The sequence below is a fragment of the Peromyscus leucopus genome, chromosome 15 (genome assembly GCF_004664715.2).
Source record: "Peromyscus leucopus breed LL Stock chromosome 15, UCI_PerLeu_2.1, whole genome shotgun sequence".
Taxonomy (NCBI): Eukaryota; Metazoa; Chordata; class Mammalia; order Rodentia; family Cricetidae; genus Peromyscus; species Peromyscus leucopus.
In genome coordinates, this window is record NC_051076.1 from 60,509,481 (window position 1) to 60,533,854 (window position 24,374).

Consider the following 24,374-nt stretch of genomic DNA (forward strand, 5'->3'; position numbering starts at 1 on the left):
TGCAAAACTGGATGGAGGAAGCCCCGGAAGCCTCAGCTCTGCACAAAGAACTACAGACAAGAGCAGAGCTGGGAGCGGGAGAGGGGTCCTCCCCAGGGGAGAGGTCACCATTGGTTGTCAGTGCCAAGCGGCCAGCCCTGAAAACACACATACAGATAGCAGTATATGGACTCAACAGACTACATTTAGGAATATATGTATGTAGATGTCACTACAAATACGTATATGCAAGCAATAAGAATTGACAAAAAAGGAGGCCCTGAATTTGAAGATGAGAAGGGTAGATTGGAGGGCTGGGGGTGGGGGTGGGGGCCGGGGGGAGAAAGGGAAGGAAGAAATGTAAATGACAATCTCAAAAATAAATAAAAATAGTAGAAGGAAATCAATCACACATGCTGAGATCTCCACAGTGACAGTGACTGACTTTTGGTTTGTCAAGACAGGGTTTCTCTATGTAGCTTTGCGCCTTTCCTGGATCTTGCTCTGTAGACCAGGCTGTCCCTGAACTCACAGAGATCCGCCTGCCTCTGCCTCCCGAGTGCCGGGATTAAAGGCATGCGCCACCACTGCCCGGCTGACAGTGACTGACTTTTAAGAACAATTTCTGTGTGTATCTGTGTGAATGTATACATAGTTGTGCAAATGTATGTGCCCCCTGCTGGGAGGGAAAGGTATTGCCTGTGTGCACAGAGGCTGGAAGAGAGCTGGAGTGACCCGGCCTTTGTGTGAGGCCTGCTGTTACACAGGATCCGAACTCCTGATTGTGAAGTCGGTCTCTTAGTCACAAGGCGTCTCTCTAGGTCTTTGACTTTTGGTTATAGAAAGTTGGAAACAAATCACAAGTAGAAAGGACAGTGGAGACATGGGAAGCTTGTTCTCCTAGCCAGCGTGTCTGCCTGTTGGCATCAATTCTCCTTTCCAAAGTGTCATAAACCTGGATGGAAGCCAGGGCTTTACACATTCTAGACAAACACTCTGCCCACCAAAGACATTCTCAGCCTCACAAACCAGGATGCTTTTTAAGCAAACCACAGATGCTCATGAACATGGTGATGTGGCATCTTGGTTAAACTTTTTAGATAGTGCAGGCTCCTGACATTGCGGAAACTTAGCTCTCAACCCTAATATTGTTGCTGGCTTATGAGGTGCGCCTTCTAAAACAAACTGGTGTGGGTATCGCTTCATTTTGGAAGGGTTGGTGGCCAATGGTCACTGAATAGTGAGTGTCTTTCTTTCTCAGAGTCCGAGTCACTGCCCTCAGTAAGTGGGATGGCTGGAGGTCATTTCTAAAAGGTGAACATGTAGCACCTCACCTGTTCCTGTTACTAAAGACACACTTGTTGGTCTTTATCTTTTCTAGAACATTGAGCCCAGAATGAAAGTTTTCGTTTACACCCTAAAACTTCAGGACTGCCCATCCACAGGGAAGAGTCCCTCCTCCCTGCTCTTCAGTCTGATTGAGGGTGAGTGGACCAGCACGTGACTCGTGTTGAGTGACATTTGGTACACTGGCGTGTTGGGTAGCAATGTTGAAATCGGGGTCCTCATGAAGGAGGGGCCTAGGAAAATGGCTGGACTGAGAGTCTATAGAATGAGGCTAAAGTCCCCTCTCTGCCTTCCCTGGCAATGAGCTCTTCCTGTCCAAAGACACTGTGAGTTTCTGTACAGATGCCAAGGAGCCCAATATGGACAGGAAAACCTTCAGGCCTTTGATGGAAACTGTCAGCATGGAAGCATACCCTGTTCTGGGTAGCCCCACTGGCACCTAAGATGCTAAAAATGTCTAGAACTCACTATATGTAGCCCAGCTAGGCCTTGAACTGAAGGCTAGTCTTTTTGGTGTATGCATGCATGTTGTGTGTGTGTGTGTGTGTGTGTGTGTGTGTGTGTATGTGTGTGTGTGTGTATGTATGTGTGTATATGCATATGTGTACATATTGGTGAAGGTGCGTGAGGAGGACAGAAGAGGGTGTTGGATACCCTGGAAATGGAGTTACAAGCAGTTGGGAGCCACCTACAGAGGGTGCTGGGACCTGAACTCAGGTCTTCTAGAAGGGCAGTCTGCTCCTTAACCAGTCATATCTCCTACCCCAGCCCAGCTTTTTGTGTAGGTCTGGAGCTTGAGCTTAGGCCCTCGTGTTTGCCTGGAAGGCACCTTACCAATTAACTCCCCAGCCTTCTTTTTCAAAAATTTCCCAGCCAGGTGGTGTTGGCACACACTTTTAATCCCAGCACTCGGAAGGCAGAGGCAGGCGGATCTCTGTGAGTTCAAGGCCAGCCTGTTCTACAGAGCGAGTTCCAGGACAGCCAGGGTTACAAAAGGAAACTCAAAAAACTGTCTCATAAAACAAAAACAAAAGACCAAAAGGGTGGGGGAATAGCCTACTCCTGATTGCCCTGAGACCTCCTGTGTCCAAGACTCCAGGGTGGTCCAGCTCTCTTCGGAAGTGTCTAGGTGATTGGTATTCACCCTGAAAAGTGAGGACCAACATTCTAGTGTTTAAGCAGGCCAGACACATCCATGGCATTTTCAGAAGGGCTTAGAGTCATCACTTGGGGTGTGGGTGGGTTTTAGAATGAGGCAAATTGCTGATTGCATGTGTGTGCTTGAGCCCCACACACAGTCAACCGAGCTGCTTTTCTTACAGCCATCAATAAAGACCAAGTGCAGACTGTTGGGTTCGACGTCAGTGCATTCCTGAGCTGTCCATCCAGTTCTGAGGAGAGGTAATGTTGGCTTGCACAGTTAACTCTAAGGAACCGGTAGTATGGGACTCTGCAGTTGTTTACGTGGACAGTCACTGGGGACCATTGTGCTTGTCTCTTGGTGCTTTTGTTTGCTTGATGTGTGTGTGTGTGCACATGTGCGCACATGCATATGAAAGCCTGAGTGTGTATGTATGTGCACCACCTGCCTAAGTAAACCCGCAGAGATCAGAATAGCTTGTCAGTTCCCATGGAACCTGATGTCTCATGTGAGTGCTGGGAACTAAACCCAGGCCTTCTGCAGCAGCAATAAACAGTCTTAACTGCTGAGCCCTCCCTCTCTCAGGCCTGTCTTTGCCTCTTGGAGCAGCAAACAGGTTCTAGTCGTTTAACAGCTGAGAGATGGAGGCTCGGAGGGAAGGCTGGAGAAGCAGTTCCTCATTGAGATGTACCCGGGTCCAACACAGTCTGGCTTCCTCACTGTCACATTCTCCTAGGTCTACATATTTAGCAGAGATTTAAGATACTGTCTATATGTGGCAGAGAAAGCTAGTTCTTGGGCCAGCTAGATGGTTCAGTAGGTAAAGGCACCTGCAGCCAAGCCTGATGACCTGAGTCCAGTCCCTCAGGCTCACATGTTGGAAGGAGACAACTGACACCCACAAATTGTCTTCCTACCTACACACACACACACACACACACACACACACACACACACACACACACGTCATGTGCACACCCCCACACACAGAGTCCCTAGATAAATAAATAGGTAAGATGGCTGGGTGGCTGTTGACTCCGAGTGTGAAGACATCTGCCTTGTGTTCTAGTTGTCTCTGTTGCTGTGATAAAACACTGACCGAACCAACTCAGGGAGGAAAGAGCTGATTTCATCTTGCGGGTCACAGTCCATCATGGAGGGAGTCAGGGCAGGAACTCAAGGCAGGAGTTGAAGCAGAGGCCGTGGGGAATGCTGCTTGCTTGTTTGCTTTTCCTGGCTTGTTTAGCCCTCTTTCTTTGTTAAAGGTTTATTATTTTACTAATTTATTTTATACATTTGGGTGTTTTGTCTGCATGTATGCACACTGTATTCCTTGGAACTACAGATGTAGACTTCGATGAGCCACCATGTGGTTGCTGGGAATTGAACTCAGGACCTCTGGGAAAGCAGCCAGTGTTCTCAACCTCTGAGCCATCTTACCTCTCCAGCTCCAGCCTGCTTTCTTGTACAACTCAGGCCCAGGGGTCATACTACCCACAGTGGGCGGGGCTCCCCTGCCTCCATCATTAAGTCAAGAAAATGCCTACAGACTTGTGTACAGGCCAGTCTGACCTAAGCGTTTTCTCAGTCAAGGTTTCCTCTTCTCAGATGACCCTAGCTTGGTGTGTGAGATGACAAAAAAACTGAACAGCTCACCATGCAAGCCTGGTGACCCTACTTCCATCCCCAGGTCCCATGTCAAGGCAGAGGAAGACAAGGGACTCCATGAAGTTGTCCATATACAACAACCACCACACAAATAGTGAAACTTAAAAAGGAAATAAATATAATGATGTTTTTAGAGGGAAGGAAGAAGAGAAAGCAGTTCAGATGTAGATCTGAGCAGCCCACGGGAGCTCCCTGAAGTAAGTTCCCGACCACAGGTCTTCAGTGTGAGATGTGGAACACCTCCCCCGAAGCACAGCACCATCAGGAAGCCAGTGTAGAGCGGAGCAATGCTCCAAAGAGTCCTTGCTTTAAAAAGTTACAAGAGCAGTTCGGGCTGGAGAGGTCATGCAGTCTGCAAAGAGCCTTCTCTGTCAGCACAGGGGCCTGAGCACCCACAGAACAAGTATAAAAAGCCAAGAATGGTGGTACATGCTTGTCACCCCAGAGGTGGCCCTCCTCCTCCTGGTTCTTCTCTTCCTCATTCTGCCCCTCCCTCCCTCCTTCCCTTCCTTCCTTTTTTCTCCTCCTTTCTTCTTCTTAAGGTTTCCCTGTGTAACCATGGCTGGCCTGGAACTCACTCTGTAGACCAGGCTGGCCTCACATTCACAGAGATCTGCCGGCCTCTGCCTCCTGGGTGCTGAGATTAAGGGTGTGCGCCACCACGCCTGACCCTGTGGGGCGTTTGTAACTCAGTCATTAATTACGTCCCCTTATGTCCCTTCCACCCCACAGCCCGTCTTGCTCTCTGACTGACAGCCCGGCCTTTCCGACTGAGCAGCAGCAGGAGAGAACAGTTGTGCCCTCTCCCCTTGCATCAGCCTACCAGAGAGTCTGGGCAGCCTTTGCCAACCAGTCTAGGGAGGAAAGGGATGCCTTCCTGCAGGATGTGTTTCCAGAAGGGTTCCTCTGGGGCGTATCTACCGGAGCCTTTAACGTGGAAGGAGGATGGGCTGAAGGCAACAGAGGCCCGAGCATCTGGGACCACTACAGTAACCTGAATGCTGCCGAGGGCCAAGCGACGGCAAAGGTGGCCAGTGACAGCTACCACAAACCGGTCTCTGATGTCGCCCTGCTCCGAGGCCTCAGGGTTGGGGTGTACAAATTCTCCATCTCCTGGTCCCGGCTGTTCTCTCACGGGGTGGAAGAGCAGCCCCAACCTCCAGGGCGTGGCCTACTACAACAGACTGATCGACAGCCTGCTGGACTCGCACATCGAGCCCATGGTGACACTGTTCCACTGGGACCTGCCTCAGGCCCTGCAGGATCAAGGCGGGTGGCAGAACGAGAGTGTGGTGGACGCCTTCCTGGACTACGCAGCCTTCTGCTTCTCCACTTTCGGGGACCGTGTAAAGCTGTGGGTGACCTTCCACGAGCCGTGGGTGATAAGCTACGCAGGCTATGGCACTGGGCAGCACGCACCAGCCATCTCTGACCCAGGAGTGGCTTCTTTTAAGGTACTTCCCCCCATCCCTGCAACTCCTGCCAATTAGAAAATACTTTGGCTGTCTCTGCCCTGGAAAGGAAGCCAGAGAGGGAAGGATGGGTACATTTTGTTACTATTGTCTTGTACACCCAGGCTGATGCTGCACTCATCATGTAGCTGAGGATGACCTTGAGCTCCTGAGCTCTTACTTAGATTCCTGAGAGCTGGGGTCACAGGCATCCACCGCCAGGTCTGACCTGTAAACAGTGAAGAGAATTAGACCTAGGGCTAAGCACTCTGCCAACTGAGCCGCACCCTCGGCCCTGGTCAAGTCTTCTTAACTCCAAAGACGAGTTCCAGGCTTGGAGGGGTATCCTCATTGTGGGGCTCTTGCCTAGTGTGCACATAGCCCTGGATTCAATCCCCGCCTCCTGCTGCTGCGATGATGGACATGGGCCGCCATGCCTGCTTTTATGGGGGGAAGACCAGGGCCCTTGCATTCTAGCTAGCAATTCTATGTGTATAACTTATCTGTAGTCACAGCTTTTAAGCTTTTGTTTTTATTTGCTTTGGTGTTTTCCAGCTAGGTCTCAGTTTGTAGCTCAAGCTAACATGAAATTCCAAGTTTTCAGTCTTCAGCTCACAGAAATCCTCCTGCCTCAGCCTCTAAAAGACAGACCGGGGGTGGGGGGTGGGGGAGACAGGCCGAGCCACCATACCTGGCTTTTGTAAGCTTTTCTTATGGTTGAGAATTTCCTGAGTGTTTATAGTGGCTCCTGAGATACATTACAGAGACCGGACTGAGAAAGTCTTGCTTTTCTCCTCCACTTCTGTAGTTGTCACTTTTCTGACTGCTATAACAACAGACCTGTCAAAAGCACTTACAGGCTGGGTGGTGGTGGTGGCACACATCTTTAATCCCAACACTGGAGAGGTAGAGGCAGGTGCATCTCTGAGTTCAAGACCAGCCTGGTCTACAGAGCGAGTTCCAGGGCAGCCAGAGCTACAGAGAGAAACCCTGTCTTGCAAAACAAACAAACAAACAAACAAACACACAACAACAGAACACTTAGGGCAGGCAGGGTTCCTCTGGGCTCTCAGTTCTAAGGTCCGGCCCAGCATAGCGGGGAAGGCATGGCGGCAGGAGCGCGAGGCAGCCGGTCACACGGCATCCACTGTCAGGAAGCAGAGAGATGGATGGATGGATGCTGGGGCTCAGTTCGATTTCCCCCTTTTATTCAGTCCAGGACCCCAGCCATGGAACGGTGCCACCCACCTTTAGAGTGGGTCTTCCCACCTCCATTAATCCGATCTAGAAACTTCCTCAGCACCTGCCTTGTAGACATGCCCGGTTTGTCTGCTAGATGACTCCAGATTCTGTTACGTTGACAATGTTACTTGTCACTGAATTATTTTTTTTTCCCTCTTCTTTTCCTCTGTGGTTCTGTGGGTGAAAGGAACCACAGCTTCCCATGACCCCCTTTTCTCTATGTCCTGGACCTCAAGAGCAGCTAGACAAGTGCTTTGCACCCGAACCACACCCCTCTTCTTCCAGTTTCTGCTCTGTGTTGCTTCGTGGTGTAATACCTTGTCTTATGGCTGCCAGGACAAGACACCATAAGCTGGGGCCTTAACAGTTTCCTCACAGTCCCGGTGCCTGAGAAGTTTAAGATCAAGGCACTGACCTGCTCAGTTTCCAGTGGGTCTGTTCCTGTCTGTAGGCAGCCTTCTTGTCATGTCCTCCGGGGTGGGGAGAACATGGAAGGGGGCAGACAGAACTCCCTTTATAAGGACACCAGCCCCATCCTGTCCTACCCGTTACCTCCCAGGGACCCCTCCAAACACTACCACACTGAGGCTCAGGGCTTCACATGTACATTTAGAGGGACACAATTCAGCCCACAAAAAGGTACACAGGTAAGATTCTTGTTACTACTAGGTTTCTTTCCAGTATTGGGTCTTCTTCTTCTTCTTTTGTGTGTGTGTGTGTGTGTGTGTGTGTGTGTGTGTGTGTGTGTGTGTGTGTTTTGTTTTTGTTTTTTGAGACAGGGTTTCTCTGTGTAGCTTTTGGAGCCTGTCCTAGAACTCACTTTGTAGACCAGGCTGGCCTTGAACTCACAGAGATCCACCTGCCTCTGCCTCCCAAGTGCTGGGATTAAAGGCGCACACCACCACTGCTCAGTTAAATTTTTTTGTTGTTGTTTTGTTATTTTGTTTTTCAAGATAGAGTTTCTCTGTGCTGTTTTGGTGCCTGTCCTGGATCTTGCTCTGTAGGCCAGGGCTGGCCTCCAACTCAGAGATCCACCTGGTTCTGCCTCCCGAGTGCTGGGATTAAATGTTTAATTAATTAATTAATTAATTATTTGTGAAGTGGGTCTCTCTACATAGCCCTTGCTGTCTGTAACTTGCTCCATAGATCAGGCTGGCCTCAAATCAGAGATCTGCCTGCCTGTGCCTCCCCAGGGCTGGGATTAAAGGTGTGTGCCACCACCGCCCAGCTGGGTTTTCTTACATGTTTGCTTTTGTGGCGTTTTCACAATTGGCCTTGGTTTAGTGATCCTGGTTTCCTCCTCACTGATTGATCAGTGCTACAGCTGTGACGGCTCTTTCCTTTGTTTGAAAGAGGACCTCTGTAGTCCAGGATGGCCTAGAACTTGCTTTGCAGACAACGATGAACGTCCGATTCCTGTGATTTCAGCTTGCACCACCATGCCAGGGTCGTGTAGTGCAGGAGTTGGAGCCCGGGGTTTTGTGAATAGGCGGCTGTCTACCATTGCAGCCCCATCCAGCCCCAATGCTGATTCTGTTGACTTCGGCAGTAACTAGTGCCGCTGTTGACATTACCTTCCTCCCTTTTCCCTCCCAAGGTGGCTCACCTGATCCTCAAGGCGCACGCCAGAACTTGGCATCACTACGACCTTCACTATCGCCAACAGCAGCAGGGGCGCGTGGGCATTGTGCTCAATTCAGACTGGGCAGAGCCCCTGGATGGGCAGAGTCCCCAGGACCTTGCTGCCGCTGAGCGCTTCCTGCACTTCATGCTGGGCTGGTTTGCACACCCCATCTTTGTGGATGGGGACTACCCCACTGTCCTTCGGACCCAGATCCGGCAGATAAACCAGCAGTGTGGTGGTCCTGTGGCCCACCTCCCGGAATTCACTGCAGCGGAGAAGCAGCTCCTGAAAGGCTCGGCGGACTTCCTTGGTCTGTCTCATTACACGTCCCGCCTGGTCAGCAAGGCTGGGCGGCAGACCTGCATCCCCAGCTACGATAACATCGGAGGATTCTCCCAGCACGTGGACCCCACGTGGCCCCAGACTGCATCTCCCTGGATGCGGGTGGTGCCCTGGGGCATAAGGAGGCTGCTGCAGTTTGCTTCCATGGAGTACACGAAAGGAAGAGTTCCAATCTTCGTGGCTGGGAATGGCATGCCGTTCGGGGAAGGAGCCGATCTCCTTGACGACTCTGTGAGGGTGAACTACTTCAACCTGTACATCAACGAGGTGCTCAAGGGTAAGAAGGCTGCTGATCCCGAGGGGCCGGCTCTTCCCCTGAGGCTTCAGAGTTCTGTTTAATGAGACAGGGCAGAGACTGATCTCAGGTCATCAGGCTTGCTCACCAAGAGCCTTTCTTTACTGAGCCATTGCACCAGCCTCTCCGGTCCAGGAGTCTAACGCACTTGGTTAACCAGTGTTTATTGAGAGCACGAGGAACCAGGGACTGTGTAAGACAGTGAGGACACCGTACCGAATAAATGTCATCCCTCCTGAAAGAGGCCCTCAGTCCCTAGTGGGGTGCAGATGGGCTGACACAGGCTAGGACCCCAGTCCGCTGACTCCCCTCAGGGCACCAGCCCTTTGAGCTCCGCCCTCCTCAGCTGGCCGTCCAGTCTGCACTCTGCTTCCCTTTTCTGTAGCTGAGCCACACATACACGCTCAGTCTGACCCACGCACCTTCTTATCCAAGTGGAAAGGATGGCAAGTGGTTTTCAGCACGTAGGTCGCTCACCTAGAATGAGTTCACAACACCTGTCACTCAGAAGCCGATGAGAATCGGCTCAGAGAATCGGCCATCTGAGAAGATGTGATTAATGGCCTTGCATCCATATCTTCTCCAGCCTATGCCTCCATCTTCATGTGATCCAGGGACACTTGTTGCTAGGTGTGGTGGTGCATCCCTTTATCCCCAGCACTTGGAATCAGAGGCAGGAGGATTGAGAGTTCAAAGTGATCCTGGAATACTTAGTGAGAGCCTGTCTCAAAAAAAATTAAATAGGGGGCTTCAGAGATGGCTCAGTGGTTAAGAGCACTGGCTGTTCTTCCAGAGGTCCTGAGTTCAATTCCGAGCAACCACATGGTGGCTCACAACCATCTATAATGGGATCTGATGCCCTCTTCTGGCCTGCAGTATACATAATAAATAAATAAATCTTTAAAAATAATAATAATAATTGACTAGGTCAGGGGATGTAACTCAGGAGGAAGAGTGCTCTCCTAGCATGCTGGCAGCAGTGGGGTCCATCCGGAGCGCTGTGTAAACCGGGGAGTGTATGCCGCTCACACCAGCACTCAGGAGGCGGAGGCAGTGGGATCAGGAGTGGAACTCTAGTCCCAGGGACCTGATGGCCTCTTCAGACCTCTGTAGGCACTGCACACATGTGGTGACAGACGTACATGCAGGCAAAACACCCGTACACATAAAAATAATTTTTAAGTTAAAAAAAAAACCCAAGGAGGGTGGCATGCTGAGGAACAACAGCTGAGATTGTCTTCTGGTTTTCACATGCATTCACACATGCACGCACATGCACGCGCGCACGCACGCACATTTGCACATGCCTAACTTTTGTTTTCTCTTTATAGCTGTCAAGGAGGATTTGGTGGACGTCCGTTCATACATTGTTCGTTCCCTCATTGATGGCTTCGAAGGACCCTCAGGTTACAGCCAGAGGTTCGGCCTGTACCATGTCAACTTTAACGACAGCAGCAGGCCAAGGACTGCCAGGAAATCTGCCTACTTCTTCACCAGCATCATAGAAAAGAACGGTTTCCCCGCCGGGAAAGCAAGAAGCAGCCCCCTGCCTCCGAAAGCAGACCTTGCCTCCAGAGCCCCAACCCTCTTCAACTTCCCATCTGAGGTGCCCTCCAAGGCTAAAATAGTGTGGGAGAAGTTCTCCAGTCAGCCCAAGTTTGAAAGGGATTTGTTCTATCATGGCACATTCCGGGATGACTTCCTGTGGGGTGTGTCCTCTTCGGCCTATCAGATCGAAGGAGGCTGGGACGCTGATGGCAAAGGCCCCAGCATCTGGGACAATTTCACTCACACCCCGGGGAACAGTGTGAAAGACAATGCCACCGGAGACGTAGCCTGTGACAGCTATCACCAGCTGGATGCCGACCTGAATATTCTTCGCACCCTCAAGGTCAAGGCCTATCGGTTCTCCATCTCCTGGTCTCGGATTTTCCCCACAGGAAGGAACACTTCCATCAACAATCACGGTGTGGATTATTACAACAGGCTGATTGACGGCCTGGTGGGGAGCAACATCTTCCCCATGGTGACGCTGTTTCACTGGGACCTGCCCCAGGCCCTCCAGGATATTGGAGGTTGGGAGAACCCCTCTTTGGTTGACTTGTTCAACAGCTATGCTGACTTCTGTTTTAAGACCTTTGGTGACAGAGTCAAGTTCTGGGTGACCTTTAATGAGCCGTTGTCTATGGTGCTGTTGAGCTACAGTTCAGGGGTATTTCCCCCAAACGTGCAGGACCCGGGCTGGGCACCTTACAGGGTCAGCCACGTCATCATCAAGGCTCACGCCAGAGCCTACCATACTTACGACGAGAAATACAGGCAGCAGCAGAAGGGGGTCGTTTCCCTGAGCCTCGACACTCACTGGGTGGAACCCAAGGACCCAGGGCTCCAAAGAGATGTGGAAGCTGCCGACCGGATGTTGCAGTTTTCCCTGGGCTGGTTTGCCCACCCCATTTTTAGGAATGGGGACTACCCAGATGTCATGAAATGGAATGTGGGGAACAGGAGTGAACTGCAGCGCCTGCCCGAGTCCCGCCTGCCCATCTTCACAGAGGAGGAGAAGGGCTACATCAGGGGTACCGCTGACGTCTTTTGCCTCAACACCTACTCGTCCGTGTATGTGCAGCATAACACCCCTAGACTGAACCCACCCAGCTATGACGATGACCGGGAGCTGACGGTCAGCGACATGACCTCTTCGTCCGTCTCCACGGCAGTGCACGCGGCCGTGCCCTGGGGGATGCGGAGGCTGCTGAACTGGATCAAGGAAGAGTATGGCGACATTCCCATTTACATCACTGAGAATGGACAGGGGCTGGAGAGCCCCACGCTGGACGACACAGCAAGGATATTCTACCACAAAACCTATATCAACGAGGCTCTGAAAGGTGCATGAGACTCAGCCTCTCGCTAAACCTCCCAGGCTCCTGTCCTCCGTGCGTCATGTGTCCAGTCTCCTGTCCTCTGCCCGTCATGTGTCCAGTCTCCCTGTCCTCCATCCGTCATGTGTCCAGTCTCCTGTCCTCCGTCTATCATGTGTAGCTAGAGTTTTTCTGCTTTGCCCACAGTCAGGACAAATCTTTGTCACCTGCCAGTCCCACAGCTGCTCAGACCCAACCAAGTAAACACAGAGATTTATATTGCTTACAAACTGTATGGCCGTGGCAGGCTTCTTGCTAACTGTTCTTATAGCTTAAATTAATCCATTTCCACAAATCTATACCTTGCCATGTGGCTCATGGCTTACCCACATCTTTTCATGCTGCTTGTCAGGGTGGTGGCTGGCAGTGACTCCTTCTGCCTTCCTGTTCTTTTATTTCTCCTCTCTGTTAGTCCCGCCTATACTTCCTGCCTAGCCACGGGCCAATCAGTATTTTATTTATTGACCAATCAGAGCAACTTGACATACAGACCATCCCCCAGCACAGCCAAGTGCAGACCATCTCAGACACCTGCACTCAGGCCCGTGGTCCTGATCATCCTCTATGCGGACCTGCTGGGTAAAGTCACAGGGAACCCAAGAACAGGCTCCCACAGGACATACAGAACATCCCACAGCAGTCATGTGCCCCATGCTTTGACAGGTGCTTTGAAAGTCACTCTTTTGGGCATGGGCAGGGCTCAGTTAGCAAAGTGTTTGCCTTGCAAGCCTGGGGACCAGAAAAGGAGCCAGCAGGATGTGTTTGTAATCTCTGTGCTGAGGAAGCAGAAAGGGGTGTGTTCTTGGGGATCACTGGCCAGCCAGCCCAGACCACTTGGTGAGCTCCAGGTCACATGAGCAGTTCTGGAAAAGAAAAGTGGGTTTTCTGAGGTTGTGTTCTGGCCTACACACACACACACACACACACACACACACACACACACACACACACACACACACTCACACACACACTCACACAGATAAATAACAAATAAAAAATGTAAGTTCGCACTTGAAGAGCTGGGTTTGTGGCTCAGTTCTCGAATTGCTTGCCTAGAACACAAAGCCCCGGTCTCCAATCCCAGCCCCAGAGAGGGAGGGCATGGTGTGCACACCCGCATTCCCACCACTGGTGCAGCCCGGGTAGAAGGAACAGAAGAAACCCAAGTTTATCTTTGACTATAGTGAGTTCAAGGCCAGCCTGGGCTACATGAGATCCTGTCTCAAAACATTTGAAATGACATCAATAAATTCACACTGGTGTGCTTAGTGTCTAAACAGGGCCGAGGCTCTTGAATTTGAGAGGCCTATCCTTTTACCTCACTTGCTGTAGGGTCATGGAGGCTAGCAAAAAGTTAGTAAATGCATATTTGACCTTCACAATCCAGTCTGGAGCAGTCCTCCGAGAATTCGTTCCAGGTCACATGTGCCTCTGTCCCAGCTGCAGTCAGTCCTGTCTGCTGTCAAGACACTTCCACTGTGGCGTCACAAAAGTCTCACGGTTCTTCTGTGCACGTTCTGCTACTGGACAATGAACTTCTTGACTATAAGGCACTGTCTTTCGTTTCTTTTTCTTTCTTTTTTTTTTTTTAAGATTTATTTATTTATTATGTATACAGCATATGTGACTGCAGTCCAGAAGAGGGCACCAGATCTCATTACAGATGGTTGTGAGCCACCATGTGGTTGCTGGGAATTGAACTCAGGACCTCTGGAAGAACAGTCAGTGCTCTTAACCGCTGAGCCATCTCTCCAGCCCAAGGCACTGTCTTTCAATTTTACACCCCAACAGCCTATCTTGGCCAATACCCAGAGAGTCATACACTTATTTGAAGTCATCCCAGAAAGAAAGCAAAATATTTCAACACCAACTTGAGAATGCAGGTTTAAGAAACACATCTATCCTTTGCTGAGAGGTGTTGGTGCACACCTTTAATCCCAGCACTCGGGAGGCAGAGCCAGGCAGATCTCTGTGAGTTCGAGTCCAGCCTGGGCTACAGAGTGAGTTCCAGGACAGGCGCAAAGCTACACAGAGAAACCCTGTCTTGAAAAACCAAAAAAAAAAAAAAAAAAAAAAAGAAAAAGAAAGAAAAAAGAAAAAAAAAACACAGTTCTGGTGGAAGCTCCACCTCAGCCCCCTCCCCCAACTCTCTCTTCCCAAACTGCCTCATCTCAGAAAGCCCGCCAAACACGGCTCCTCCCCCAGAGATGCTCAAGACCACTCCCACAGGGTATTTAAACTGCACCCCCCAAAGCAGACATGTCTTTTTGTCCCTCTTCCCCATCTCCTCTCTGAGAGGCCAGGAAAATCATCCAGGAGCATTTTCACCATTAGACCTGGGCTTTTCCTCACTCGGTCTGATTTGGTCTGATTTGGTCTGATTTGGTCTGATTTGGTCTGATTTGGTCTGATTTGGTCTGATTTGGATTGCTGCATCGGCAGAGAGGCCTGTCGGGTGCAAAAACTTTTCAGACACAAAAACAAAACAAACAAAAAGCAAAAAGTGAGAGTGAGGAGGTGGCCTGTCCTCTCTCAGGAGTCATCTGACTGTACACTTCCCTGGTTGAGGGACATAGCCTGGAAGCCAGTGCCCGCACATGGCTGGCCTTCTCGGGGCTCCTGCCTATTGCCTAACGCTTTCTTCTGCTCTCTTTGGCATAACCTAGCCTACAGGCTGGATGGTGTGGACCTTCGAGGGTATTCTGCCTGGTCCCTGATGGACAACTTTGAGTGGCTGTCGGGCTACACAGTCAAGTTTGGATTGTATCATGTCGACTTTGACCACGCGGACAGACCTCGAACAGCAAGAGCCTCCGCCAGAAACTACACAGACATCATCGCCAACAACGGCATGCCCCTGGCCAAGGAGGACGAGTTCCTGTACGGAGAGTTCCCCAAGGGCTTCATCTGGAGTGCGGCTTCTGCGGCGTATCAGGTGAGGAGTTTGGCGCCCTGAGCTCACTCTCCTTCATTGCTGTGGGGCTCCAAGCTTCTGCACAGTGCCGGGGAGGCAGGCACACACACAAGCCAGAGCCTCCAGAGGACCTGTGCAGACCCGTGTGTGTGTGCGTGTGTGTGTGTGTGTGTGTGTGTGTGTGTGTGTGTGTGTGTGTGTCTCTATGTGTGTCTGTGTGAATGTGTGTGTGTGTACCAAGTACTTCCCACCGCCAAATTCATTTGGGTGGGGGCTGGCTTCTTACTTGTCTTGTTGCTCTGATAAAATACCAGACAAAGAAACTGAAGGAGAAAAGGGTTGAAATTTAGGTTCACAGTTTAGGATGCCGTCTCTCGTGATACTGTCATGAGACTGTATGGGGGGAAGTCCTGACAGCAGGGGTCACATCCCATCCTCAGGAAGCAGAGAGGATGGATGGATGCTGGTGCTCAGCTCACTCTCTCAGTTTTATTCAGTCCGAGACTCCAGCCACTGAACGGTAACTGCCCACATCCAGGGTGATTTTCCTCCTTTGGTTAATTCGGTCTAGAAACTTCTTTGTAGATTGGCCAGACAGTTGTTTCCTAGGTGTCTGTAGATCCTGTCAAGGGCTGAGATGAGCATCTGAAGGGCCAGATGGGGCAGGTAGAGCCATGACAGACAGAACGTCCAGGGAGAGGCCGCAAGCCCGTCATCTCCCTGGAGGCCGCCTCCTCTCGCCCAGCTCGTCTGCACAGGCAGCTGGCCTAAGTGGGCTCCGAACTCAGTCTGGGTTTTTCTGATGCTCGGACATCGGACGCCTCCTGTGTTCGTGACAAAGGAGGTGAATACAGACCATAGGATACTATTACCTTTCCTCAGGAGTTGAGAGAGAACAGTGAATGGGCACGGGATGTGGTCAGCGCCGGCATGCTGACCCTTGCCAGGCATGGAGCTCTGGGTTTGATCTCCAGTACCACAGAGAAAAAGCAATAGACAACTTGTCTGATGCGGGGTTCACAGGGTCCCTGTCCTTGTCTTCTATTTTTTGTTCCTGTGATAAAATACCATGACCTAGGCAACGCATAGAAGAACTAGTTTACTTGGGCTTTCTCTAGATAGTTACGGCTATAGATAGTCTACGGCTGGAGATGGCCGGTCTCCAGTGGCCCACCCCACCATGTGATAAAGTCCGCCACACTTCCACCAGACTGACGTTTAGTAGGAAACATCAACTACCTGTTCATTCATTCTCTGTTCAGCTCAAGGAACCCCAGGTCCCTGTCCTGTTAGGTGCTCTGGCCGACCTTACACTCGGTAGGGGCCAATGTCAAGCCCCCAGAGGCTTCGTCCTGTGTGTTTCAGGCAAACAACATCAGTCCTCTGTAGCAGAATTTCTCAGCTTGGGTCTGATCAGCATGTTCTTTTTAAAGAACTCCCTCCCTCTCTTCCTCCTTCTCTCTCTCTCTCTTTCCTTCTTCTTCTTTTCCTCCTCTTTATCCAGTGGTTTTTGTTTTGAGACAGGGTCTCATCTAGGTCAGGCTGGCCTTGAGTTTGCTGAGCACCCCAGAATTCTTGGGGTCTTGACCGTTCGAACGCGCTGCTTCCATCTCCTCAAAGGCCGGGCTTATGGGTGCCCAGAGCCAGGCCTGGTTCGTGCGGTGCTGGCATGGAACGGCCCGTGGGTCCGGGCATGCTGGCCAGGCCTCCACTGGTGAAGCCGCACCCCAGCCCGGCTTCCTTAATCCCTTCTGGCACAGTGGGCTCACCTGTACCTTTTCCTCTCCAGTTGTTAAGCAGCCCTTTGTCTAGGATGCCCAGCTGTTTTTCACAGCAGCAAACTGTCTGGATACTGGTACCCTCACTGCCCCTGGAGTATCATAACTTGTGGGTCCTCTCAGTAGTCAGAACTGAAAAACACATGGATGTACCCCCACATACAGTTGTGTAAATTTACTCTTCCAGCCACCCCACTTTGCGTTTATTGATTATATACACGACAGGGTCTTATGTACACCAGGCTGGCTTCAAACTCACTCTGTAGCCAAGGATGACCTTGAACTCCTGATCCTCCTGCCTCTGCCTTCCAAGTATTGGGATTACTGGCATGCACTAACACCCCCAGTGTATGTAGTGCTGGGAATAGAGCCCAGGGCCTCATACAGGCCAGGCCAGGCCTCTTCTAACTTAGCCACATCCCCCAGTCCCACACTTGGTGTGTTTAAAGCCTTGAGTTCATATCCATACATCCGGTTCAAATCTGACTCCGTGGGGAAATGCTGGTCCTTTCACTCTCCGTATTGGTGTCTCCTCCTCCAGTAGAAGTCTCTATATAAATAATCTCGCTGTATATAAATCTGGCTTCTCACCGCCTCAGCTGGTCCTCTGGTCCCAGCCTCCTCCCCCTCCGCGCGGATGGTTCCTATGGCGATGCTCCTGCTGGCTCTCGCCACTCTGCCCCTCTCCCAGCCAGGACGGGATGTGCTTCGTGGTTAAAATGCGACACCGTCTCAGCTGCGGCACTGTACTTGCGTGTGACAGCACGTTCGTTGGAGTGTTTTAAAGTAAATTGTGGTGCCTGTCTACCCACTGGACACCACAGACAGGCAGGAGCTAGGGAGGAGGAGCAGGAGGAGGAGGAGGAAGGCAGAAACGGCCGTGCGTCTGGACCACAGCTACGTTTTTCACACCAGTACCCTTGCAGTTTGCTTTGCTGTAGTTAGAGGTGGTAGGGGGCGTGGAATTGTTCGCTCAGGACTTTTGGTGAGTACCCACCATCTGACAGACCCCACTGCCAGCATTGATTGGAAACTAAAATGAAATCCATCATCTTGGAATGCGACTGGGGATGCAACTCGGTTGGTAGAGCACTTGGTTCCTTTGTTACATGAGAGTTCAAAGCCAGCCTCGGCTGTGTGAGACTCTGTCTCTCCCTGTCCCTGTCTCTCTCTCACGTACAGAGACAGAGAGACAGAGAGATGCCCACTCTGCACGGTGGCGTGGGCAGCCAGTACAGCCACAGAGCGCAGGGCGATGCTGCCAGGTGCTCAGGCAACTTCAGTAACCGGCGGCGGCGGCAGGGTGCCATGCGGAGGAGGACCTGCGTCTGGTCACATGACTCAGGCTGCCTCCTCTTGTCTCCAGGTTGAAGGCGCGTGGAGGCAGACGGCAAAGGACTCAGCATTTGGGACACGTTTTCCCACACGCCCCTGCGGGTGGCGAACAACGACAATGGAGATGTGGCCTGTGACAGTTACCACAAGATCGCTGAGGACGTGGTGGCCCTCCAGAGCCTGGGCGTGTCCCACTACCGCTTCTCCATCTCCTGGTCCAGGGTCCTCCCCGACGGAACCACCCGGTTCATCAATGAAGCGGGCCTCAGCTACTACGTCCGCTTCATTGACGCCCTGCTGGCTGCGGGCATCACTCCACAGGTGAGGGAGGCTGTGGTCCCCGAGGCAGTGAGTGGGGCACTCGGGGGACCCATCTAGTGTACAGACAAAAGCTGGCTTTTTATTGTATTCATCTAATCCATCTATTTGTAAGGTGCTGCCTGCCCCTCCTATCCATTTATTTGTTTCTCAGATAGGATCTTACTGATTTATGTTTGAGACAGGGTCTCCTATATCCCAGCGGGCCTTTGAGTCCTTGGCTGGCCTTGACCTTCTGTCCCGTCTATGTGCACCATCATGCCATGCATTTGGTGCTGGGGATGGAGCCCAGGGCTTCATGCGTGCTAGGCAAGTACTCAATCAACTGAGTCCTATTGCCAACTCCCAAAAGGTAGGTGTGTGTGTGTGTGTGTGTGTGTGTGTGTGTGTGTGTGTGTGTGTAAATCCAGAACACAGCTTTCCAGGAGGACCTCTCTCTTCCACCATGTGGATCCTGGAGGTTGAACCTAGTTCAGGTTCGGTGGCAAGTGCCTTCACCGGCGGAGCCACCATCCCGGCACCAAAACGGCTTTTCAGCTTGAGTTTTGAACTGTCCATATACTCACGTGGTTCAGAGTTAGAGAAGGGAGCGTTTTCGTTCCTGTCTTGGAGATAGTCCAGACCTCCCTGAGCCTCTCCAGGCCAGCGTCTGTGCATGTCTCCTGTCGATGAGGAAACGGTTGACAGAGCACTGCTCTGGCTTCCCCCAGGTGACCTTGTATCACTGGGACCTGCCCCAGGCCCTTCAAGACATCGGGGGCTGGGAGAACGAGACAATTGTGCAGCTGTTTAAGGAGTATGCAGATGTGCTCTTCCGGAGGCTGGGGGACAAGGTGAAGTTTTGGATCACACTGAATGAGCCCTTCGTCATCGCTGCCCATGGCTATGGCAGTGGGGTGTCTGCTCCAGGTAAAGGCCCAGGGCCACCTTGTCGGCTGTTTGGGTCCTAACATTCTTAGCACGTTGAGAAGTCATGGCCAGGCGGTGTGTTGGAAACCCCACCTCCATGGGCCTGGGGAGGGGGGTCAGTTGGAAAAGTGCTTGCCATACAAATGTGGGGGTCTGAGTTCTCTTAATAATAAGTTTATTAAGGTACACAATATTTTAGGGAACACAATACAACCACATTTCCTCTCTTTTTGTCTAAAATTAAAGAAAGCTTATAACTAATACAAGAAAAACTATCCAATAAGTATATACAATATATACAGCCAAAAATTACATTAATGATGTCTAGTCCATTAACATTTGACAGATTCAGATAAAAACTCCATTATATATATTAACAATGTCCAGTCCAGTAACATCTGATAAACTCAGACAAAAAAATTTCATTACTTATCTTATTTAAAACAAGTGTTCTTTTAAGTAGTTCCATAATCTCCCTTTTATCTTATATCATATTCTCTCTTTTTTTTTTCATATACATTCAGTAGTCTACCTGTGCAAAAACAAAACAGACAAACAGACAAACCAGGCATGGTGACACCTTCCTTCCTCAGCCCTGGGATGGCAGGGGCAGGGGCCTCTCTGGGCCTCACTGGGCGCTCAGTCTAGCCCAGTTCAGGTCCACAAGTGACCCTGTCTCAGAAGTAGACGGTCTCTCTGTGAATGGCACCTTAGGCTGTCCTCTGGCTCCACCTACACTCACACATGTTAGCACGTGTCCCTACACACACACACACACACACACACACACTTCAGGCCTGAAATGGGTTGGGGGAGGTATTTCTCAAGTCACCGCTAAGTGACCTCCTGTGGCTCTGCTTGGCATTTCGACCCGAGCACTAGTTCTTGTGTCCTGTGTTATTGTCGCCATTGGGTGTGTCCTGCAGTCCTGACTTCATGGTGGCCCCTGGAGCTCCAGGATGTCAGCGTCTGAGTGTTCATCATGGTAGACATCCCACCAGAGGAGGGGGACATAAGTTGACATAGATCGTATCGTACCTTGTCTCAGCCAGAGTGCGGCTGCCCACGGACAATCCTGTGCCTCTCTCTCTCTCTCTCTCTCTCTCTTTTTTTCTTTTTGGTTTTTCGAGACAGGGTTTCTCTGTGTAGCTTTGCGCCTTTTCCTGGAACTCACTTGGTAGCCCAGGCTGGCCTCGAACTCACAGAGATCCACCTGGCTCTGCCTCCTGAGTGCTGGGATTAAAGGCGAGCGCCACCGCCGCCCAGCTCCTGTTCCCTTCTTACAAGCACTCTTCGCTGCCTGTTCTCCTGGGAAAGACGCTGTAAGGCCGACTTCCGGTCTGCCATCCAGTAGGAGGGAGAGCTGGAGTAGGAATGGCAGTCTCCCAGGTGTCAGATCCTTCCTTCCACGCACAGAGAGCATGGTGTTTCCTGCTGACATCCCTGTGTGTTTCCAGGGATCTCCTTCCGGCCTGGCACTGCTCCCTACACTGCTGGCCACAACCTAATAAAGGCTCACGCGGAGGCTTGGCATCTCTACAACGACCAATACCGAGGCAGCCAGGGAGGCGTCATCTCCATCACCATCAGCAGTGACTGGGCCGAGCCCAGGGACCCCTCCAAGCAGGAGGACGTGGAGGCCGCCAGGAGATACGTCCAGGTCTGTCCTCGGGGAGCTCTCTCTTCTTGGCTATCTTCTCCCCCAGTGTGGTTTGAAGGAAATAGATGGAGACCAGGAATCGAATGTTTTAGATCTAAGCCCAGTTTTGCTCTTACTTGATTTTGTGAGCTTGAGGGGAAATGCTTAACTTTTCTGGTCTTCCGGTTTTTCATCTGTGAACTAGATGTTTCTTACTCAGAGGTTTGCTGTGACAAAGGGGACGAGTTATAAGAGACTGGGGTTTTTGTTTTGTTTTGTTTTTAAAGATTTTATCTATTTGTTTTTTGGAGACAGGGTTTTTCTGTGTAGCCCTGGCTGTGCTGGAACTCAATTTGTAGACCAGTCTGACCTGGAACTCAGAGATCCACCTGCCTTTCCCTCCAGAGCACTGGGGTCAAAGGTGTGTGCCACCGCCGCCACCACCGAATTTATTTTTAATTACGTGTATGTGTGCCTGTGAATGCAGGAGTCTGTGGAGTCCAGAAGAGGGCATCAGATATCCAGGAATGGTTGTGAGCAACATGACCAGGGTACTGGGAACCAAACTCGGGTCCTCTGGAGAGCAGCAAGTGCGTTTGAAAACTGAACCTCCTCTCCAGCCAGGGACTGAGGTTTTTTTTTTTTTGTTTGTTTTGTTTTGTTTTTTCTTTTTTCTTTTTTTTGTTTTGTTTTGTTTTATATTTATTTATTATGTATACAGTGTTCTGCCTGCATGTATGTCTGCAGACCAGAAGAGGGCACCAGATCTCATTACAGATGGTCGTGAGCCGCCATGTGGTTGCTGGGAATTGAACTCAGGACCTCTGGAAGAGCAGCCAGTGCTCTTAACCACTGAGCCATCTCTCCAGCCCTGGGACTAAGTTTTAAGTCTTAAAAAACTGTCTGTGGGTTGGCAGGACGGCCAGGTAGGTGAAGGCACTTGCCACTACAAGCCTGGTGACTTGAACTCTAGCCTCGGAGGATGGTGTTTTCTGCTGGCATCCCTGTGTGTTTCCAGGGATCTCCTTCCGGCCTGGCACTGCTCCCTACACTGCTGGTCACAGCCCTAACAAAGGAAGGAGGGGGCCGGAGCGACGGCTCAGCCGTTAAGAGCACTGTCTGGATCAATTCCCAGCAACCACACGGCAGCTCACACTGTCTGTAACTCCTGTTCCGGGGATCACCCTCACACAGACACACACGCAGGCAAAACACCAGTGTTCATAAAATACAAATAAACAAATGTTTAAGAAAAGGACGGAGGAGAGAAGAGATTCCCAGAGCTGTCTTCTGACCTCCACGTGTGCACCATGGCACCCGCCCCACTCCACATCCCACCCACAGACGCACACACCGCGTGCCGCCGCCGCCGCCACCTCTGAGGATGAGTTTTAACAACTGTTAGCACGGGGCTGGGGAGGCGACTCGTTTGGTCGGGTGTTGGCTCAGCGTGCACGGAGCCTGAGGCTCTGTCCTCGGCATAAGGCCGGTTGTGGTGATCCGTGCCTGTGATCCCAGCGCTCCGGAGACTGAAACGGGAGGATGGGGAGTTTACGGGCAATCCCTGGCTACCTGGGAATGAAGCTTTGACTACAGGAGGCTGTAGAGCCAGACTGTAGCCGTTACCTCCGGGTGCCAAGAGTTCCTTATATTCTGAGGAACTCTTTAGTGTCCCCGATTTTCTAAGTCTCCAAACAAGGGTGTGCGCCTACCCTCCCAAAGTCTATATAGTAGACAGATGCCAGCAAGAAGCACACATGTTCAATGAAGACCCCTGACGGGCGGGGGGGGGGGAGATGCCTCTCCCATGTCAGTTTCAACAGAGATTTACCCCTCCGCACAGTTTATGGGAGGCTGGTTTGCACACCCCATCTTCAGTAACGGAGATTACCCGGAGGTGATGAAGACGCGGATCCTGGAGAGGAGCCTGGCGGCGGGCCTCAGCAAATCGAGGTAAAGGCTGTGTGTGTCCGTGGCAGTGAGTGGCAGTGTGAGGGTCAGCGCCAGGCGGGCACCGTGCCTGGGCTCGGGTCTCTGCTAGGAAGATAGCGTGTGAGAGCGTGTGTGAGACTCAGCTCAGTCTGTCTGGAAGCCGCTATCCTTGGAGTCCCCTGTCACCTCTGACTCCCACAGTCTTCCCACCTCCTCTTCTGCACATAGGTCCTCAAGGGGAGGGAGGGTTTGAGAAGACACCCCATTAGGACGCTCACTCTGCGCTGTCCAGTTGGGAGTCTCCGTGAATTCACTCGAGACGCTTTTTCCTGAGAGTTGAGCGAGCCAGTGATCCATGGGTGGGTTTGACTGGTGTGTGTCTCGCTCTTTGTTTTTGAAAGAGAGAGAAAACAAAGTTGGGGGAGCAGGGAGGTGGGGAGGTGTGTAGAGCTGGAGGAGGGGAAGACAGATTTTTGTATAAGAAACAATTTTTTTTCTTTTTTAAAGATTTTATTATATATACATACATACATACATACATACATACATACAATACATATATATACAGCATGTATCACTACAGGCCAGAAGAGGGCATCAGATCTCATTACAGATGGTTGTGAGCCACCATGTGGTTGCTGGGAATTGAACTCAGGACCTCTGGAAGAGCAGTCAGTGCTCTTAACCTCTAAGCCATCTCTCCAGCTTGAGAAACAAGTTTTTTAATTAAAACAAAACAAAACTAGGCTCAGAGCCTGGCACAGGAACGCTCCTGATGAAACAGTTGCTATTGTTGTTGTTGTTCTCCAGGATAGCCATGGAAACTGTCCCCGGAGTGCCTGGTCCTAAGCAACCCATTGCCTCACTCCGAGGACAAGTTCCCAGTTCACCTCCTCTGGTTATCACCAGAAAGCTGTTGCCTGGGGACTGTCGGGCACATGCATTTCGTCATTTGGCCAGCAGGGGGCAGTGGCGTGCAGCATTTGGCCAGCAGAGGGCAGTGGCGTGCAGCAGCGTCCCTGCGTCCCTGCTCTGTGGCTTCCACAGCTGCTTTTATTACTAAGGATGAGGACTAAAGGCCCGGGCAAGAGTGTTCCACCACCTAAGTGATGTTCAGAACAAGGCTGCCTGTACCAGGCTCTTTCTTTTGGGCCACCAACCAGCTCCCAAATCCCGACATACAGACTTTTTAGTTTTGAATGCTCAGCCCAGCTTAGGCACATCTCTGGCTAGCTCTTTTAACTTAAATCACTCTGTTTCTCTGCCCTTTGCCTCGGGCTTACTGCCTTTCTTCCTTCTGTCTATCTATCTTACTTTCACGGCTTTTCTGTGTCTGGCTGGCGTCTTCCTGGCTTGCCCTGGGTGTCTCCCTCCTTCTTCTCCTTCTCTCATTCCCTCTCCTTCTCTTTGAGCCTAGATTCCTTCTATTTATTTATTTATTTATTTATTTATTTATTTATTTATTTAATTTATTTATTTTGGTTTTTCGAGACAGGGTTTCTCTGTGTAGCTTTGCGCCTTTCCTGGATCTTGCTCTGT

General features: G+C 51.0%; 1 protein-coding gene across 1 annotated transcript in view; it reads left to right on the plus strand.

Moving 5' to 3' along the window:
- The window catches only part of Lct (lactase), a 42,672-nt gene that overhangs the window by 11,838 nt on the left and 6,460 nt on the right, over positions 1-24,374 (plus strand). The window contains 12 exon segments of the mRNA XM_028874955.2: positions 1,361-1,463; positions 2,649-2,727; positions 4,868-5,267; positions 5,269-5,589; positions 8,426-9,071; positions 10,421-11,977; positions 14,677-14,945; positions 18,069-18,084; positions 18,087-18,358; positions 19,066-19,264; positions 20,722-20,924; positions 22,747-22,856. Of these exon segments, the coding sequence (XP_028730788.1) occupies positions 1,361-1,463; positions 2,649-2,727; positions 4,868-5,267; positions 5,269-5,589; positions 8,426-9,071; positions 10,421-11,977; positions 14,677-14,945; positions 18,069-18,084; positions 18,087-18,358; positions 19,066-19,264; positions 20,722-20,924; positions 22,747-22,856 (4,175 nt within the window).